General features: G+C 44.3%; 1 protein-coding gene across 1 annotated transcript in view; it reads left to right on the top strand.

Annotated features, from left to right (window-relative positions):
• SYNE2 (spectrin repeat containing nuclear envelope protein 2) overlaps positions 1 to 19,714 on the top strand; it is a 324,116-nt gene that overhangs the window by 136,354 nt on the left and 168,048 nt on the right. The window contains exons 32-41 of the mRNA XM_058655531.1: positions 262 to 412; positions 7,583 to 7,741; positions 8,124 to 8,285; positions 11,095 to 11,196; positions 12,073 to 12,273; positions 13,059 to 13,230; positions 15,055 to 15,167; positions 16,868 to 17,070; positions 17,938 to 18,057; positions 18,151 to 18,442. Of these exons, the coding sequence (XP_058511514.1) occupies positions 262 to 412; positions 7,583 to 7,741; positions 8,124 to 8,285; positions 11,095 to 11,196; positions 12,073 to 12,273; positions 13,059 to 13,230; positions 15,055 to 15,167; positions 16,868 to 17,070; positions 17,938 to 18,057; positions 18,151 to 18,442 (1,675 nt within the window). The remainder of the gene's footprint in view (positions 1 to 261; positions 413 to 7,582; positions 7,742 to 8,123; positions 8,286 to 11,094; positions 11,197 to 12,072; positions 12,274 to 13,058; positions 13,231 to 15,054; positions 15,168 to 16,867; positions 17,071 to 17,937; positions 18,058 to 18,150; positions 18,443 to 19,714) is intronic.

The following is a 19,714-nucleotide window of genomic DNA, read 5'->3' as shown; positions in this document are numbered from 1 at the left end:
AATCAGAAATGGGGCCAGGACACAAAGCTAGGCACTCTGACACGGGATGTGTGCACCCCAAACCACATTGTAACTACTGACCCAGATTTCTACCTCAGAGCTGACTTTTTAATATGGGTCTAGAAATACCAATAATCAAGGATTATTTGTACCATTTGCTTCATAAATCCAAGGGTACTTTAAAAAATCTGTGAGGGAGACTTGGCACTGTGTTCTAGCAGGTTCTTTTCAGACGTGTAGCTGTTTTCTTTCTCTTCACAGCCTTGATCAGTGTGGAAGAGTCCTGGAGCTCTTGAAACAATACCATAATTTTAAAAGTATCTTGACAGCTTTGATTCAGAAGGAAGAAAACGCCATCTCCCTCCAGGCTTCGTACATGGGCAAGGAAAACTTGAAGAAAAGGATAGCGGAGGTGAGTCCTCATGCCGAGGGAAGGACAGCGCAGTGACCCACCTGCGTGTGTGATGAGGCAAAGAGGATGCTACGAATGAGCTCCTGTTTCAGGGTGGGCATTAGGGGGCAGTGGGTGAAGCTGCCGCTTGGGACACCTGCCTCCCAAGTTGCCTGGTTTGAGTCCTGGTGGTTACTCTGCTTCCGATCCAGCCTTCTGGTCATGTGTGGAATCCCTGCCACCCACATGGGAGACTTGGACTGAACAGCATTCTCCGGGCTTCAGCCTGTCCCAGCCCTGGTTGCTGCAGGCATTTAAGGAGTGAACCTCAGATGGAAGATTCATATTTCTCTCTCTCTCTCTCCCCACCCCCTCCCTCTGTCCCAATCCCTCCCTCCCCCTTTTCTTTTTCTTTCTCTATACCGTTAAATAAATAAAAATAAATTAACATTTAAAAATAAGTAAATTTTCAAACTTGGTATGCAGCAAGTTGCTAGTGAGTCTTATCAGAGATCTAAGAATTTATCCCCAGGGATTTTCAGGAGGCCGCTGTCTGCGGTGGCTGCGGTTCTGCTGGAAGCTGGGGCCCCCCTGCTGTCGCCTCTGAAAGCTTGCAGGAGGATTTGTACTGAATCTGCACTGACATCTCTGGTGTGAGCAGACAAGGCAAAAAAATGGCACTTGTATTGCTCTTTGTAAAACCGTGTATTCTCACCTTCACGGGGACCCGTGTCTGGCTTCCACCCAGCACAACTTCATGTTTGAAGGGGAGTAACAGTTCCGGACACTAGATGTCATCATCCTCTGGGATTTTGTCTGTACTGATCTTCTGCCAGAGTGGTGGAAGAATACAATAGTTAGAAAATGCCCCACTGTCCCATTTAACTCAACACCAGACACTTGCTTTTCCTGTTGGTTTTGCAAGTCCAGAGCCAAAGTATTGTCAAGGTGTCAAAAGCACCCGTGAAATGTAATCAGCACGATACGTAAGGACAAAAAGTTCGTGGGAATGGAATAAAAAGGTAGATGTAGTCCAGTGCAGCAGTGTTGAAAAATATATAAATGAAAGGTCTTAAAAAAATTCTTAGAAATTTTCTGTGTTATGAAACAGGTATGCATGAAATTATTTTTCAATTCCATTTTCTATGGACTTTGTGAAGTATCCTTACACACCTGGATGTTGGAAAGCAATCTTGTTACGCTTCCCAGTTGTTGAAAGCAACACCAGTGGAGACTTCAGTCAACCAGACTGTTAACAATTTCATGTTGATGGGGAATGATTAACCCACAAGCTCAAGTGACACCCAAGAGAGTGTTGGGAAAAGCTCTTGCCTGGGACCCGGTATCTCTGACTCGCTTTTGAAAAGCTGACCGGTGGGAAACAGCACCCTATCTATGCACCCTAGTTGTACAATAGGGGTCAGTGTAGTGGCTTCCCGCTGGACTCCAGTGCAGGAGGCCGAGAGTCTGAGCTGACGTGCCCCTGCTCGGATGCAGCCTGCATGGTTTCCTCCCAGCGGAGCCCACTCTTGGGGACCTGGGAGCATCTGTCCTCATTCCTTGTGATTTAAGGAGCCCAGCCTCGAACTTGTCCCCTTCTGTGTTCCCTGATGCCACCTCTTCCAAGTTGTCCTGCTTGTTTCTGGGTCCAGGTCTCAGGCTGGTTCCAGGGACCCTGCAGCTTTTCCTTGGATTGTGTGACAGATGCCTGGTTTTTCTTGACTTGCAGCTTCTCTGTGCTTATGCAAATCCCTCTCAGTTCTGGAGCCCTGCCTGGGCCTTGCTCAGTGGGATTCTGTCAGCAGCAGATCCTGCCTGTCCTGGTTCGGTGAGGTTGTACCTGTCGCTGGCTAGCGGAGGAACCTTGATACAGTGCCTAGGAAGTAACCGGTAGCCTTGTGGCGTGCTCTGTGTGTGGCCTGTTGCTGCCCTCTGTCTAATAGCTCCAACCCCTTAACTGTAGGTGAATCGTTTCTCTATTTCTCCTATAGCCTAAAGACAGGCAGGTGGCCTCTGTCCGGGGTCACACTCCCTCAGTATTCGCTCCTCTGTGGCTGTTATAAGGGTTATCCAGCACTGTCCCCAGCTGTGGCTTCCCAGGCTTCTAAAGCAGGTCCATCTCCTCCCCTGCCCAGGGTACAGAGGGGGACCTCTCATCCACTCTGTTAGCATGGCTGGCTCTGTATGTCTGCCTTGGTGGGTCCTTGGAGAATGCTTTCCTGGATTCTGTGGCATGAATTGACTGACTTCTTAATGGCTTCTCCCCTTCACCCACCACCATGCTTCCTTTCCAGATTAACATTCCAGCCTTCTCTGTGTTGTTAGGTTACTCATTCTTCAGCTTTCTGCCTTTATAGTACTTCATCTCTCTCCTGTCACTTTCTACTTGTGGGATTGTGTTATTTAAGGTTTTTTTTTGGGGGGGGGGTCATTATAGTAGCTTCTCATGGGAGAATGAAGGCAAGTGTGCATGCAGTCCATGTTAAACTTGAAGTCTAGAGTGGTGCTTTTATTATGTGTTAGAATAAAAGAGGGCCTGGCATGGTAGCCTAGTGGCTAAAGTTCTTATCTTGCACACACCGGAATCCCATATGGATGCTGGTTCATACCCCAGCTGCTCCACTTCCCATCCAGCTCCCTGCTTATGGCCTGGGAAAGCAGTCGAGGACTGCCCTGAGCCTTAGGACCCTGCACCTGCGTGGGAAACCCAGAAGAAGCTCCTGGCTCCAGACTTTAGATTGGCTTAGCACCAGCTGTTGCAGCCACTAGAGGGGTGAATAAGTGGATGGACTATCCTTCTATCTTTTCTTCTCTCTGTAAATCTTTCTGATTTAAAAAAACTTGAAAAAAAATAAAAATGAAAAAATAAAATAACCAAAAATTCCTGAAAATCGTTTCTAACTAGATGTTATAACACATCTGTTGGCTGAGTAGTTTGTATGTGAAATCTTCAAAAAGTTCATAAAAAGTGGAATGATATGATAAGCTTATTTTGGTGCAGAAGGCGTATTTTAAAATATGTTTTTTAAATATTTTTAAAAATAAAATATAGGGTCGGTGTTCAGCATAGTAGTTAAGACAGTGATTGGCATGCCCACGTGCCATATAGAGTGCCCAGTTTGAGCTTTTGCTGCTCCAGTTGTAATCTGGCCTCTAATGCGCGTCTTACGAGGTGGCAGATGGTGGCTCAATCAAGTGCTTGTGTCGCTGCCAGCCATGCAGGAGACTTGGATGGTTACAGGCCATGGCGTCAGCCTGGCCCCGCACTGTCCATCGGCGGCATTTGGGGAGTAAATCCCTGAATAGATCTCTTTCTGTCTGTCTGTCTGTCCCTCTATCAGTGTCGCCTTTAAATAAAACAAAAATGAATTTTTTAAAATATTGTTTTATTGTTATTGGAAAGCCGGATATACAGAGAGGAGGAGAGACAGAGAGGAAGATCCTCCATCCGATGTTTCACTCCCCAAGTGAGCCGCAACGGGCCGGTACGCGCCAATCCGAAGCCGGGAACCAGGAACCTCCTCCGGGTCTCCCACGCGGGTGCAGGGTCCCAAAGCCTTGGGCCGTCCTCTCCTGCTTTCCCAGACCACAAGCAGGGAGCTGGATGGGAAGTGGAGCTGCCGGGATTAGAACCGGCGCCCATATGTGATCCCGGGGCTTTCAAGGCGAGGACTTTAGCCGCTAGGCCATGCCGCCGGGCCCAACAAAAATGAATTTTTAAAAATTTTAATAAGAATAGCTAATTACCCTTAAGCAATGTGTGTAATACTCCTGGATTTTCTGATGGCCTGGAGAATTCTGTATCTAGTGTGATATGGTCATGTTATTGGCTGAAACAAAAGCCTATGTCTTCCTTACAAAATCTCGTATTATTATTAGCCATTCAGAGAAGCAAAGGTTAGTGCTGACTGGCTGACACATGGCTTTCAGTTCACACAGTGATTTAGAGGCTGCCTCCACAAACAGTCGATCGCTGTAGTGCGTGTGTTCAGCATGCTTTGTTCCAGTGGCTGCAATATGATAGCACAGACAACTTCTGTCTTTCTAAACTATAAGAACTAGATGCTTGTCTAAGCCGTGTGACCAGATTCCCACTCTTCTTCTTGAAAGAAGCGTAAAGCTAAAGCTAGAAGGCTAGGATGTCAGGGCACTGGTAGAGTTTGGGAAACTGCGTAGACGCGATTCCCTCCACCTTATCGCTTCCATTCGTTGTGGAGCAAAGCACGCAGCTCCTCAGTACTGCTCTCTCTTTTCTCTCTGCCAGACAGACACTCCCCCAGTTACTGTTTCTCCCATTTTAAGGATTTTGCCTAATTTTAGTTTTTTTTTTTAAATTGAACCTTTTGACTTCGAGGTAACTGTAGAGTCATACATGGCTATAAAAAATAGTACACGGACAGGCTTTGCGGTGCAGTCATTGAGCCACCGCTCGGGACGGCCACATCCCACGTCAGAGCTACTGATGCAGTTTGCTGCTGACGTGTCTGGGAGGGAGCAGGTGATAGCTCAGGTGCGTGCGTTCCACCACCGAAGTGGGAGAAACAGATGGAGTCTTGGGGCCCTAGCTGTCGTTTGCATTTAAGAGTCAACTAGGAGATGGAAGAGTGTGTGTGTGTGAAGTAAATAAACGCACTTTGTTTTTTAAAGACATGATCTATAAAAAAATTTTTTTTCCTACCCTTCGCTGAGTCTCTGTGGCACAGTATCACCATCAGCATTTTGACACCCGTAAAGTTAACATTTCCATCACCACGGGGTTTTCTCTCGTGGTTATTTTACTGCCTACCCACTTCCTTGTTATTTCTAGCTTCTCCGTAACCCCTGATGACCACAAATATGTTTCACGTCTATTATTTTGTCCATTAAAATTGTAGGTGGGATCCTATGCAGCCCTTTGAGGCTGGCTGGTTTCACCCAGCCTGATTCTCTAAGGATTCAGGTTCCTGCATGTGTCCATAGTTTGTATCTTTTTCTTTCTTTTTTTAAAAAAAATATTTATTTATTTTTATTGCAAAGTCAGATACACAGAGAGGAAGATCTTCCATGCATGGATTCACTCCCCAAGTGGCCGTAACAGCTGGAGCTGAGTCAATCTGAAGCCAGGAGCCAGGAGCCTCTTCCAGGTCTCCCACACAGCTGCAGGGTCCCAAGGCGTTGGGCCGTCCTCAACTGCTTTCCCAGGCCATAAGCAGGGAAACTGGATGGGAAGCCGGACCTCCTGGCACATGCAAGGCGAGGACTTCAGCCACTAAGCTACCATACCAGGCTCAACATGGTGGCTCAGTGGGTTAAGCTACCATTTCTGGGTAGCTGCTGGGACAGAACTAGTGCTCATATGAGCTCCCAGTGTGGGCAAGGCAAGAACTTTGACCACTAGGCTATCACACTCCCCCCCTTTTTTTTTTTTTAAGATTTATTTATTTTTATTGGAAAGCCAGATATGCAGAGAGAAGGAGAGACAGAGAGGAAGATCTCCCTTCTGCTGGTGCACTCCCCAAGGGTCTGCAACGGCCAGAGCTGAGCTGATCAGGAACCAGGAGTTTTCTTTCAGACCCCCCACGTGGGTGCAGGGTTCCAAGGCTTTGGACTGTCCTCGACTGCTTTCTGAGACCACAAACGGAGCTGGATGGGAACCAGAACCGGGACTGTTGGAAAACAAACCGGCCCCCATATGGGAATCCTAGCATGTTCAAGGCAAGGACTTCAGTTGCTAGGCTACTGCGCCTGGCCCCGTGTTTTTTTTTTTTTTTCTTGTTGAATAGTTAGCATTCCATGGTTCTCACATGATTTAGTTGTTGTTCAGCCCTGACAGACGTTTAGGCTTCTCTCTTGGCTGTGGCCTGATGCAGACCCGATTGTTGTGGCCACCTGGGAAGTGAACCAGCTGATAGATAGAAGATCTGTCTCTCTCGCGCTCCCTTACTCTCTCTCTCTTGTTCTGCCTTTCATATAAATAGGCAAATCTTTTTTTTTTTTTAAAAAAGAATAAAGCTGCTTTAAATGTTTGTGTAGAGATCTTGGGTGAATATGAGTTTTATTTCTTCAGGACAAAATACCTAGCAGTGTGGTTGCTAGGTCACATGTAAATTGCATGTTTAGTTTTTGAGAAGCTGTGAAACTTCTTTGTGTGTGTGTGTGTTAATAGCTCAGAGCATATATTTAAAATCACTCAGTTAATGTGGTAGCTTCCCTAAGGATGTGGAGTCAGACTTAAAGTCCTGGAATCAACTTTCCTTGGTCATGATGTCTTACTCTTTTTGTGTATTGCTGAATAACATTTGTCCGTATTTTGTTAAGGATTTTGGAGGCTGGATGTTCGTCATGAAGTATTTTGGTTTGTAGTTCCTGTTTTTGTACCACTGCTGTGTGGGTGGGATGTTAGAATAAAAGGTGCTTTCATAAAATAAATGGAGAGTGTTTTTTCATTTTTCCAAAGACAGTGTGCGTGATTGGTATTAGTTCCTCTTTAGATGTTTGCTAGAACCTTGGAGTGAAGCCCCCTGGCCGTACAGCTTTGTCTTTATGAAATGCTTACTTGACAAACACGGTTTCATGAATGTGAACAGGGCTACGTGGGTCCTGTATTGAATGCTGAGTGAGTTGTGGTAGTTTGTATTTTTCAGGACGTTTGTTCGTTTCCTGTAAGCGTGTAGCTCTGTTGGCAGCATTCCCGAGCCTCCCTGTGGCTGACTCCGGTGTCTTCTGGCATTCCTTGTTTCACTCCTAATACGGGCGTGCTTTCTTCTTTTTCTTAACTTAGTCTTGCTAGGAATGTGTCAGTTTCCCTAACCTTCTCAAAGAGTAGCTCTCTGTTTTACTGAGTTTTCTCTGACGTCCATCTATTTCTAATTTAACTGGTTTTAATTTTTATGATTCCCTTCCTTGTGCTTGCTTTGGATCTATGTTTGCTTTCTTCCTAGCTTCTTGGGTTGGCAGCCTGGGCGGTGGATTTGAGGTTCCGCTCATTTCTTAGGAACGCAGTTTTGTCACAGGTCTCCTTTTTCACGCTGTTCTGCACTGTGTCTCACAGTTTGGATGTTTGGCTTTCATTTTCAGTTTGCCAGATGTAGTTTCAACTTTCCCTTGAGATTACTTCTTTGATTCATATTTAGAAGTCTGCTATTTACTTTCCCAGTGGAGGATTTTGTTTGTATCAGTATATCAAAAACATGTTTTATGTCTTTGTTACAGATTGAAACTATCAAGGAAGAATTTAATGAACATGTAGAAGTTGTAGACAAGATAAACCAGATCTGCAAAAATCTACAGTTTCATTTAAATAAAATGAAGACCTTTGAAGAACCCCCTTTTGAAAAAGAGGCAAATATAATTGTCGATAGATGGCTTGATGTACGTGGTCATTTAACTGACTGAAAATTCTGTTTACTGTACACTGATGAAATATGTCTCTTTGCATATCCCTGGTACTTTTGTCTCATTACAAAATGTAAAAATATTCACTGTGAGAATGTTCAAATGATGTGAATTTATGGCTTTGTAATGTAGTCTCTCCCAGAGGTAGGCACTGCTAGCAAATGGGTCTGTAATCTTCCATTTAACTTGTTATAATATTAGTTAATGCATTGCCTGCACATATGGGATCCTGGTTTAGATAGTAATGATATTTAATCAGTTGTGGCAAATTCAAGTTTTATTTTAAAACATTGTTTGACCAAAATTATGGTTTTCGTACTTCTTTCACTACATGTGTTCTGTTTTCCGATTATGGTAGATAAATGAGAAGACAGAAGACCACTATGAAAATCTTGGTCGTGCTTTAGCTTTGTGGGACAAGCTTTATAACTTAAAAAATGTGGTAGATGAGTGGACTGAAGAGGTTCTTCAAAAAATGGAATTGCAACAGCTGACCGAGGAGGCAAGAGAAAGGCTGAAGGTATTTATGGTTAAAATATATACTTTTTGTATTTGGTAGGCATTTAACATGGAGCAACAACAGCAAAAAAATCTTTGTGATGATTTCTTCAGTGATCCCTCTGGTGGGATCTGAGCTGTTCTACTTTCTCTGTGAGACCCAGAATTGGAGCAGGTGTTGTTGCTTTGGGGTTCATAGGCTCCCACAGAGTTCATGGGTAATGACCTTGTGCGGGGAAAGTTTGCAGTTACATTTTCATGAGCATTGACTGAAATGTAGCATTTGTTTCAATCATGACTGTGGTCAACAAACAGTGGAATGGTACTATGTATGCCTTTATTATCGAGAACAATGAAGATGAACCTGCCACCCCGTGGCAGACCAGGCTGGAGCTCCTGGCTGCTGGCGTGGGCCTGGCCATTAGGGGCGTTTGGGCAGTGAGCCATCATTTGGAAGGTCCTTTCTCTCTCTGTTTCTCTCCCTCTGTGGCTCTTCCTTTCTGTCACTCTGCTGCAGATAGATATTTTTAGGTTCCTTATGTTTTGTTTTTTAAGTAGTTTTATGCAAAGGATATGCGGGCCATACTGAAGAGATTCCTGATGTAAAATGTAAAGAACTGGGGTTAGTGATGTAGAGCAGTGGATTGAACCACTGCCTGCAATACCAGCACCCTGTGTGAGTGCTGGTTTGAATTCCAACTGCTTCTCGTTCTGTCCAGCTCCCAGGTACTATTCCCAGAAAGCAGCAGTAAATGGTTCAAGTCTTGGGCTCCTGCACCAATGAGGAGAGCCGGATAGAGTTCCTGGCTCCCGGCTTCGGCTTGCTCCAGCCCCCGTTGCTGTTGCCATTTGGGGAGTGAACCATCAGAGGATACCTCTGTCTCTCTCTCTTTCTGTAACTATACCTTTAATCAATCGATCGATCGCTCAATCAACCATTCTTTAAGAAAAGTTACAAAACTCCTACCAGAAAGCTCCATAAGGTGTATAATTATTCCTAGGCATTTAGTCTAGGCTGCAGCATAGGAAACCTATTCGTTAAGGAGCCAAAAAGTATTAGAGAACAACCTCCTATTCTACTTAACGGAGTTACTATATGCGCTCCCAATATGTGAGCCTTCTTGCGTGGTGCACAGAAAGCCAGTCACTGACACCAACGTGATCGAAGGAGGTGTTTATCTGCCTCTTGCAGAGCCTGAAGTGAGCAGCCTTAGCTTTGTTCCCAGCCTCTCCTTGCAGTTAAAGGTTCCTGTGGCCTGCCGCTGGGGCTGAGAGGTGCCGTGTTTGGTTTGTGCCCACATGGTTGGTCAGTGGTGCTTGTTGATGGTCAGTGGACCTTCCGTTGATGGGTCAGTGCCAGGTGATGCTGTGTTCTTTAAGAAATTCTTCTGCCACAGACCAGCAAATTTACTAAGCAAAACCCCTCTAGACAATACTGGGTCAGTGGGCTTTTTATCCATTGGAGATACACATAACCCTTCCTGTCTGATGATTAGAATAATCTCTGAAGGGCCGTCATCACTCTCGGTTCAGTGAATTCCTTTTGTTAAGTGGTTAATCCCAGACAACAGTAAGGACCCGTTGAGCTTAGAGTACAGAGGAGAGGCTGGGTCTTGCCTGCACACATATAGGAGCAGTGTCAGTCGTAAACATTACGTCCTGGCGGGTGAGTGTGTGTCTGATGTAGCTGCTGGGTCTCACGGTTGTCACATGAAAATAATGATTGGCAATGCAGAAGTGCTTGAAGCAACCACATCCCAACAAAACTTTATCAAAACAGTCTAACAGCCCCCGGCTGTAAATGGTTTACCTTTGATCTAGATCGTGATTAGGAACAACTTTTGCATTATTTGAATTAGACCGTCCCCCTCAAAGATTAGAAAAGAGTACAAGGTTTTCTGAGAGAGAAAAACTCTTCCCTACTGACTCTCTCCGAATGTCCCCAGCAGCCGCCGCTCCTGGGAGCCAGGAACTCAATACAGATCTTCAGGTGGGTGGCAGGAACTGGGTCATTTCTGCCATCACTGTGGCCTCTTGGGGTTTGCATTAACAGGCAGCTGGAGTCAAGAGCAGGATGCAACAGTCAAACCTCTGCATCCTGATATGGGATGTGGGCATCTTAACTCGCAAACCAAACACCTGCCCCCATCCCGCCCTGATGTCTTTTTGAAATGGTGTCATTTGACTTTGGAAATTAAGGTGATCTCTTTAGGAAGAATTCTTTCTAAATGAGTGTTTATTTGTGTATTATTGACTCAGGTCATATTAACCCAGCTGTCTCTCTATGTCAAGTTTTTAAAAAAATTTTGTGTTTCATAAATGTATGTACATATATTCAAAGACATGCACCCTTATAATCTATCTGTTATATATTCATGAAATTTTAACACCTTTAACAAAGGCGTGCATCCTCTTATGGCCTTAAACCAAAGCAAGGGCTCGGCAGCGTGGCCTAGTGGCTAAGGTCCTCGCCTTGATCCCATATGGCTGCTGGTTCTAATCCCGGTAGCTCCACTTCCTCTCTATCTCTCCTCCTCTCAGTATATCTGACTTTGTAATAAAAATAAAATAAATCTTTACTAAAAAAACAAACAAACAAAAAAAAAAAACCAAAGCTAGAAAGCTGTAGTTGGTTCTAGCATTTGCCTAAGGCATGAAGACATTTGAAGTTTCTGACTCCTAGAACTTTGTCAAAAAGGAAAAAAAGAAAAAAAAGCAATCGGGGAAAGTTGCGAGAGTCTCTGTTTCTGTACGTCAGCAATAATGGTCCTGACTACCAGAAAAGAAAGAGGAAACAGAAAGACACTCTCTTTTGAAATTGTGTGTTTTAGGAAGAGCTACAAGTCCATGAACAAAAATCTTGGGAGTTTTCCAGGAGGGTGGCTGAAATACAGTCTCTGCTGCAAAGCAGCGAGAAGCCTCTTGAACTGCAGGTAAGAATGCCATGTGGAAGATCCGGAGTTCATGTATCCTCCCAAACAATGCTCACAAACTGCCTGATTCTTAAAAAGAACATGGAAGTGGGGTCATTATTCCATTCCTTCGCTAAAGTCAAACGAATTCCCAAATTCTTGAACATCTGCTCGTGTTAATTGTGTATTTGTTCTCCCTGTAGCATGAGTAATAGCATATTTTTGCGTTTTGTCATTTCACTTACATCATGGGCCGCGTGTGTGTGTGTGTGTTGCCTGTGAGTCCATGTAAAGTAACAGCATTGTCCCACGTCTTGGATGTAGGCGGGATAAGAGCTTGAGTGGCCCTCGATCGATTCATTGCTACTGCAGCAACACGGACATTGTCTCAAGCCTGATTGTCTATTGTGTAAGACTGGTTTTCGCTTTTAATTAGATCCAGTTGCCTCGTGATGGTCTGTGAGGTCTGTAGTTTACCAGCTTTGTGGCCTTGGGCAAGTTTCTGAGTCTTCTTAAGCCTGTGTTTTGTGCATGGAGTGCTTACCATGTTTCTGTGTCTTAAATGCCATCAATTGCACTTTTTCTCCTTACTTTCGTTTTTTTTCTCTGTGTTTTATCTCTTGAGCACCACAAGGTGGCACCTCAACTGGTATGCTAAAGCGAAACTTATTTTAAGAGGAGGAATTCAAATGAATCTCTTAGAAAAGACCAGAACTTCAGTGTTTTCCTGTAACTCTGTTCTCTTAAAGACATCCCTGGAATGGTTGTGTTGGTGAAACATGGGGCAAGAGGAGTTTATTTCGCGTTGAAGCGAAGCCAGCTCAGAGCTTCTGTACCCACGCAGGGGTCCTGTTCAATGCAGTCCATGACCATACTCCCTGTCTCCTGTGATTTCAGGTCATGGAGTCCTCTGTCTTGAAACAGATGGAACACGCCAAAAGGTGTCTGACAGGAGACCCTGGCTGCCCTGTGCTCGGGGACAGCCCTGCTGAGCTGAGGGAGGATTTGCACCAGGCCAAGACCCGGATCGGGATGACAGAATCCCTTCTAAATGCCCTGTCCCCTTCCGACAGCTTGGAGATCTTCAGTAAACTTGAGGTTCCCATTTATTTTCACGCTGATTTCTTAACTTTGCGCTTACATATTTCTGTTTCGTTAAAAGTTAGAGAAAGGCGGAGCTAGAGCTCCCATCACTGTTACATGCCTTTGGTGCCTGTAATGGCACAGGCCGGGCAAGGGGGAAACCGGTAGCTGAGAACTCAGTCAGGATCTTCTACATGAATGGCAGGGACCCAGGTGCCTACAGTACCACCTTCTGCCTACCTGGGTGGGCATTCCTAAGAAGTTGGACTCAGTAAAGCCAAGACCTAAAACCCCAGGCAGTCTGGTGTGGCAGGTGGGCATACCATGCTGTGTGTTCAGTGTTGTGCCCAACACCTGCCCCCACACTGGCGCTTGACCTATTGAAACCAACAAGAATTGTAAGTTAAAAATGGAAGTCTGGGGAAGAACCCAGGAAATCAGTTTATTTATGTACAGTGTGTTCACCTTTAGATTGCTTTATGAACGGTAATTACTTAATAGTAGCTTGCAGTGAACTCGTGTACATTTTTACTCACGAAGAGAAAGTGGGTCCGCACAGTAGAAAATGATCTACATTTTTACAAAACTATTTAGGTCGAGGTTTTGTGTAAATGGAGCTGGTTTTAAAACTTCACAATACAGGCCAGCGTTGTGGAACAGTGGGTTAAGTTGCCTGCCTGCACTACTAGCATCCCATGTGAGTGAACGGAAGATCTCCCTGTGTAACGCTGCCTATCAAATAAACAAATATTAAACAATAACAACAACTAAGACCTGACAGTGATTGTTTGGCTGTTTAGGAGATACAACAGCAGATCCTGCAGCAGAAGCACAGTATGACAGTGCTTGGGAACCAGATTGGTCGTATGACTCCTGAACTCTCCGAGCTGAAGAAGCAATACGAAAGCGTCAGTGATCTATTCAATACCAAGAAAAGCCTCCTGCAGGACCACTTCTCGAAGTTACTGAATGGTGAGCATGACTTTGAACTCTGGAGTTCGCCCTGCGATCACAGATTCTTATCCAAGCCTAACGCTGAGATGGTCTGTACAGGGTACACTTAGAATGTTCAGACCAACCTCTTTTGGGGGGAAACCCTTATTCTTTATGCCTGGTATAGTAACAGCTATCTGTTTCAAGCCCGGACTCTGTGTTTGACCTGCTCACTGAGGCCAGACTGTGGAGGTGAGCATGCTGCCCGTGCGCTTAGAAAGGAGGGAGTTTTTGTGCTTGTTTTTTAAATTTTTATTTTTCATGATACAATTCCTTGGGCTCAGGGATTTTTCCCTCCCACCCATTCCACGCCCCACCGCACTGTTCTCCTCTCTACTATAACAACAGTACAGTATATTTAACAGTGTCACTGGGAGTCCATCTTTCATTCAGCAGTAGAGATGCCTGCGGTAATGTATCCTCACAGTGTACTCACCTCCATTATACAGTTCCTCCAGATAAATATATGTATATCTTTGTTGGATGTTTGAGGTAGAAAGTATACCACCATTGCTTCCTAGGCCTTGCTAGCTCTTGAAATGGGGCTTAGTCCCATGGCTTGGGAAGCAAGTTAGAAGATCTCTCACTTACAAAAATAAAGGTAAATAAATAATAAATAAGTAAAATTTAAAAATGAGTGTACAGTGTATAGCATTTTTCTTCTTAGTGAAGTTGTACTGAAAAGTGAGTGAGCCCTTGGCAGGGAGCTCAATGAACTTTCACGGGAGAGTGCACCTGCGTCACCTGGAGCGGAACGTTAGCCCTGCACCGCAAGCCCCGCCCTCTCCCCTTCCATTCATTCCCTGCCTCCAAGCACAGCCACCTCCCTGACCTATAACATCACTAGTGAGTTCTGGATTCTTCTGAACTTCATGTAGAGAGAACGCCAGCTTATGCTGTGTTTTGTTTGTGTTTCTTTTGTGTAGCGTTATCTTTCTGATGTTTGTCTCCAGCTGTCCACACAGTATTCGGTCACTATCTTTTACTGTTTCCTGGTGTTAAGTTCTATAAATTTTTCATTTCACAATAAACGGGTCTGGAAACTTCCATTTCAGGGTTATCATAACAGCATTCTCTTTGGTTTTGAATAAGTTCATGCAAAATTTTTATCATAAAGTATATACAAATTTCAGATGTTTTTATACTAGAATAAACTTTGACATTATTTATTTGAGAGAGAAGGAGAAAGCTCCAGTCTACTTCAATTACTGGTTCCTTCCTCGGATGCTCAAGATGGTCAGTTCAGGCTTCCCACGTGGGTGGTAAGAACCCAAGTACTTAAATCATCATCTCCGCTTCCCAGTGTGCACATTAGCAGGACTAGAGCCCAGGACTCAGCTCCACACACTGCAGCGTGAGGTGTGGGCATCCCAAGTGACTTAACCATTAAGCCATACACCTGGTCACTAAGCATAGCTTTTAATTCTATTTTTCCATGAACTTTTTGAATTCTCCCTATATAAGTTTTTCCATCGGAAAATAGATGGGGAGTGTTTTCCCTGTTGTCTGTAGAACTGAGTGGCTTCTTACTAACAGTTGTGCTGATTTCCATTTGTTCTTCTGGTAGAGGTGTTAAATGTCTGGAAAGACTGTATCTCAGAATCTAGAAATGTCTCCAACCAGGAAGCAGGTTCTGCTTGGAGGTCAAGTTGAAGGCACGGTCAGGGTCAGCCCCGTGAAGGCCAGCCGTGGTTCGGAGAGAGGATATGGAAAGGCGAGAGGGACCCCAGTCTACAGCTTTCACAGGGTCACCAAAGTCCTCCAAGGCTCAAAAAACTTCTTTTCTCCCTCCGTCTCCCACAGATCAATGTCAGAACTTTAACGACTGGTTCAGCAACGTTAAAATGAACCTTAAGGAGTGTTTTGAATCATCAGAAACCAGAGAGAAAGTGGAACAAAAGCTGCTAAAACTTTCCGTAAGATATTTTTGTAAATGTTAATCAGAATTGATCAAAACTAAAATGTTGGAGGCATGGAACTGTATTTAAGTAGGTAGGATGCTGATAATTTGACTTGCTAATTTCTTCCCACAGAAGTTAATATTTCCAAATAACCTGCCTTTTTCCCCCTAAATATTTTGGAATTGAGCAGTTCCCAAGGAGGAGTGCAATCAGTTTAAACAAATTCTATGCTCACAGTCATTTTAAATGGTGTTTGGTTTAATGATGATGGTGAATTCAGTTGCAAAAATCACATTTGATGGGCCCGGCGGCGTGGCCTAGCTGCTAAAGTCCTCGCCTTGAAAGCCCCGGGATCCCATATGGGCGCAGGTTCTAATCCAGGCAGCTCCACTTCCCATCCAGCTCCCTGCTTGTGGCCTGGGAAAGCAGTCGAGGACGGCCCAATGCATTGGGACATTGCACCCGTGTGGGAGACCCGGAAGAGGTTCCAGGTTCCCGGCATCGGATCGGCGCGCACCGTCCCGTTGCGGCTCACTTGGGGAGTGAATCATTCGATGGAAGATCTTCCTCTCTGTCTCTCCTCCTCTGTGTATATCTGACTGTAATAAAATGAATAAATCTTTAAAAAAAATCACATTTGATAAGACTCAGTCAAATTTAGGTCTAAATTAACTCCACTTTTTCGATAAAGGTTTCTTGAGTTTTTCTGAGTGTTTTTTTTTTAAAGCTTAGAGTTGAGGTTTGATACTCTGCTGGTTGGACTGTATGGGAAGGAAGCCTGAAATAACTGCACAGGGCATTTAAGACACCTGCAGCATCTGCCAACCCTGACCTGCTTAGATTATGTAGGGCTGGAGGTTCTGGCAGGGTCTTATTCTCAAGCTTGTCAGCAGCACTAACTGTTCTCTCTGCGCTTCCTTGTTTTGATGGTAGCGTTCTTTACTAACAGGATCACCTTTCTTCTCTGAGTTTACTTTTTTAAAAGATATATTTCTTATGTATCTGAGATTCAGAGTTATAAAGTGAGTTGAGAGAGAGGTCTTCCACCCTCTGGTTATCTCTTCAAATGATCTTAAGGCCAAGACTGGGCCAGGCTGAAGCCACGAGCCTGGAGCTTCTCTTAGGACTCCTACATGGTACAGAGCCATCCTCTGCTGCTTTCCCAGAAGCATTAGCAAGGAGCTGGATCAGAAGTGGAGTAGCTGGCACTCAAACTGGTGCCTTTACGGGTGCCAGTGCTCCAGGCAACAGATTAGCTCTTTGAGCCACAATGCTGGCACCTGCTTTTGCCTTTAATTTTGCTCATTAAAGGATCCCCAATAATTGATGCTAAAACCTTGAAATTTAAACATTGGTATAAATTCTTGTCTGGGCAAAAGTTAATAGAGAGTGGTCTGTTTAGCTTTATCTGTTGATTACTAGGACGAAGCAATTATTCAGGGGAAGCTGAGCAGAACCAGGACAGAAACATGCCTCTTCTGTGGTGTTGCTGCTACTTGCCCGCACAGTGGCACTGCATTCTGCTTGCTCTTATTCCCAGAAAGTCAGCTGATATGCACATGTGCACTTAGGTTCTAGAACTGCTGTGAGTCACCTGCCTTTGGAGTGGGCACATCACCATAGCCCTTTTGTCTGGGTTGTGATGAAGGTGGCATGTGGGTTGCTGGCAGGGAGCACTTGATGGCAGACTATAATTGACTTTTGTCTCCCGGAAGGATTTCTTGACCCTGGAAGGAAGAAGCAGTAAAATCCAGCAGGTGCAGACTGTCCTGGAACATGTAAAGAAGCATCTGCCCAAGGCACACGTCACTGAGCTCAACAGTTGGCTTTTGAGTCAAGAACTTGAATTGGAGCAAATGGAGTCTGTGTGCCAGGCTCGAGCAAAGCAATTGGAGGACTCCTTGCAGCAGCTCCTGAGGTAGGAAATAAAGGTGGTTTCTAGAGAGTGCTCTTGAAGGATGTGTCTGTCGGAAGGACTTGGAAAGGTTGTAGAGAATGGAATTTGGCAGTAAGCTAGCTTTGTGCAAAAGACATGGAAATCCGTGCATAGGTTTTCCTCTACATTATCCGTGAACGTTTGAAGTACCTGCATTCATTGCCTGCCTCAGTACAGCATGTACTAGAATGGGTGATACCTACAAATTTCACAAATAAAATGACACAGTTGTTCCTTGGTGACAGCAGGACACTGGTTCCAGGACCCCCCAAAACTCTTTTATTCCAAAATTCAGGGTAATAAAGTATCTTTTCTATAAAACAGCATGATATTTGCCTGTAGCTTTCACACATCCTGCCATATACACTTTAGTGTCTAATAGGAATCATTGTAAATATGCATTCGACTGTATTGTTTAGGGCATCATGCCAAGACAGGAATTCTGCACTTGCTCCGTATGGGTGCAGTTGGTCCAGAACAATTTTCAGTTGCTCGGTTGTAAGAATCCACACATGCAGGAACTAGAGAGATGGAGGGTTGATTTGTTTTTAACTGTGGATTTAGGGCTGAAATTATGAAAGGGCAGAACATTCTTCCTGTGACACAATCTCAGGGCAGAATCCAAGATTTGCTGCGTGTCTCTGTTCTTTAGAATCCATTTGTGTGGCTCATAGCTTTAGTACAAACTCTATCTTCAAAGGGGCAATTCTTACTCAGAATTTTAATACAAGTTAAAATTCTAAAAATAGCTGAATAGTGAAAACTCACAAGGTTTATGCCATCTTTCTCTTTAACGTGAACAAGTGCTTTTTTCTTGTTTTGTGTTCTTATTTGTGTGATTTGTTGCAGACTCCAAGATGAGCACAGAAATCTGAGTAAATGGTTGACTCATCAAGAAGACAAGTGGAAAGAGATGGAAGATTCGGAAGAGAAAACTGAGCTGATTTGCCAAGCTTTAGCTAGAAAGAGGTACAGCTGATCTTGTATGAAATATACCCTGGGAACATGATTTCTTCTGTGGTATAATGTCTCCCATAAATTTCCAACATTTGGAATTTTCAGGGAACAGTTTGAATCCATGGCCCAATTGAACAGCTCATTGAAGGAATTTGGGCTTAACGAGGAAGAAGCAATAACAATAGAGTCAACACGTCTGCTTGATAGATACCAGGGTTTACTGAGACAAGTACGTGACATCGAGGAAGAGGACAAGTTACCACGTACTGAGGACCCGAGTTTTAATGACCTTGCACGTGATGTAATTCATTGGATAAAGGAGATTAAAGAGTCACTTATGGCTTTGAACTCATCTGAAGGCAAAATGCCACTCGAAGAACGGATCCAAAAAATAAAGGTACGCCCATTGGAAATTAAATTTCAGAGGTCAGAGTGAACTCTGATTTTGAAAAGTTTTAGAGGAAAACGGCAAAGATTTGTTTCCTAATGAAAAATAGGAGCAGTATGAAATGGTTTGAGGAAATGTAAACCACAGAGCTTACAGAGAGGAGGGCTGTGATAGATTTCACGTTGGTTTCATGCAAATGCAGGAGGGAAAGTCCGTACTCTCTGACTGCCCAATTGTTGTTCATCTTCACTGAGCACAGATGCACAGGTAACAGCAGAGCTTCAGCCAGTGTGTGCGTTCAGAAAACTAAAATAACACAGGGGTGCTTGTCTAAGTATGTAACAGTGGTGCGAAAAGGTAAGTTTGTTTTGGTAGAAAACAGTTCAGATTTATTTATTAGAAAGGCTGAATGACAGAGAGGAAGAGAGAAAGTTTTTTTTCCTAAGATTTATTTTACTTATTTGAAAGGTAGAGTAACAGAAAGACAAAGAGACAGAGATGTTTTATCTACTGGTTCATTCACCAAATGACTGCAGAGGTCAGAGGTGGGTCAGGCTGGAGCTAGGAATTCCAGACCCCTAGGTCTCCAACCTGGATGGGAGACAGGGACCCTTGACTTGAACCGTCTCTCCCTGCCTTCCCAGGGAGCAGGGTCACCAAGAGCAGCCAGTATTGAACCTGGCACTCCATTATCGAGTGTGGGCATCCTGGGCAGTGGCTTAACTCACTACACCCCAACACTGACCCCTGGTACAAAGCATTTTGAGATCTCAAGATGGTTTTTCTGTAATGTGTATTTCTCAGGAACTTTTGGATAGCCAGGTCAGTATGGCCAATGCAGCGGTGAGTTCAAGAGCAGGGGTGGAGAGGGATTCTTGTGTTGGGGAGGAGCATGAAGAAGTCTCAAGTTCCACTGAGGTCTCTTTCAATACAAGAGTTGATTCACTCAGCTCTGCTGGTTAGGAATGCAGGGCAGCAGCACAAAACACTGCAGGGGTTTCTAGTAGGACAGTTCTCATTCAGTCCTCAAAGAACTGAAGTTGTATGCAGTGACACATCATTGGGGGAAACAGGAGGAAGAATGGGTGATGCTTAGCAAGGAAACTGGAGTTGTTCGGGATTAATCCAAAAGTTTTCCCAAGAGAAGGTGAAACATCACTAGCGTTTCCAAGAAAGGAAGAAGGGAATTATCAGAGCAGTGGAGAAAGAGAACAGGGAATGGGACTTAATTATGTCAGGGTAAGAAGACTATAGGGAGTATGATTTGTTGCGCAAAGTCAT

The sequence above is a fragment of the Ochotona princeps genome, chromosome 26 (assembly GCF_030435755.1).
Source record: "Ochotona princeps isolate mOchPri1 chromosome 26, mOchPri1.hap1, whole genome shotgun sequence".
NCBI lineage: Eukaryota > Metazoa > Chordata > Mammalia > Lagomorpha > Ochotonidae > Ochotona > Ochotona princeps.
This window is presented reverse-complemented; position numbering and strand designations above follow the sequence as displayed.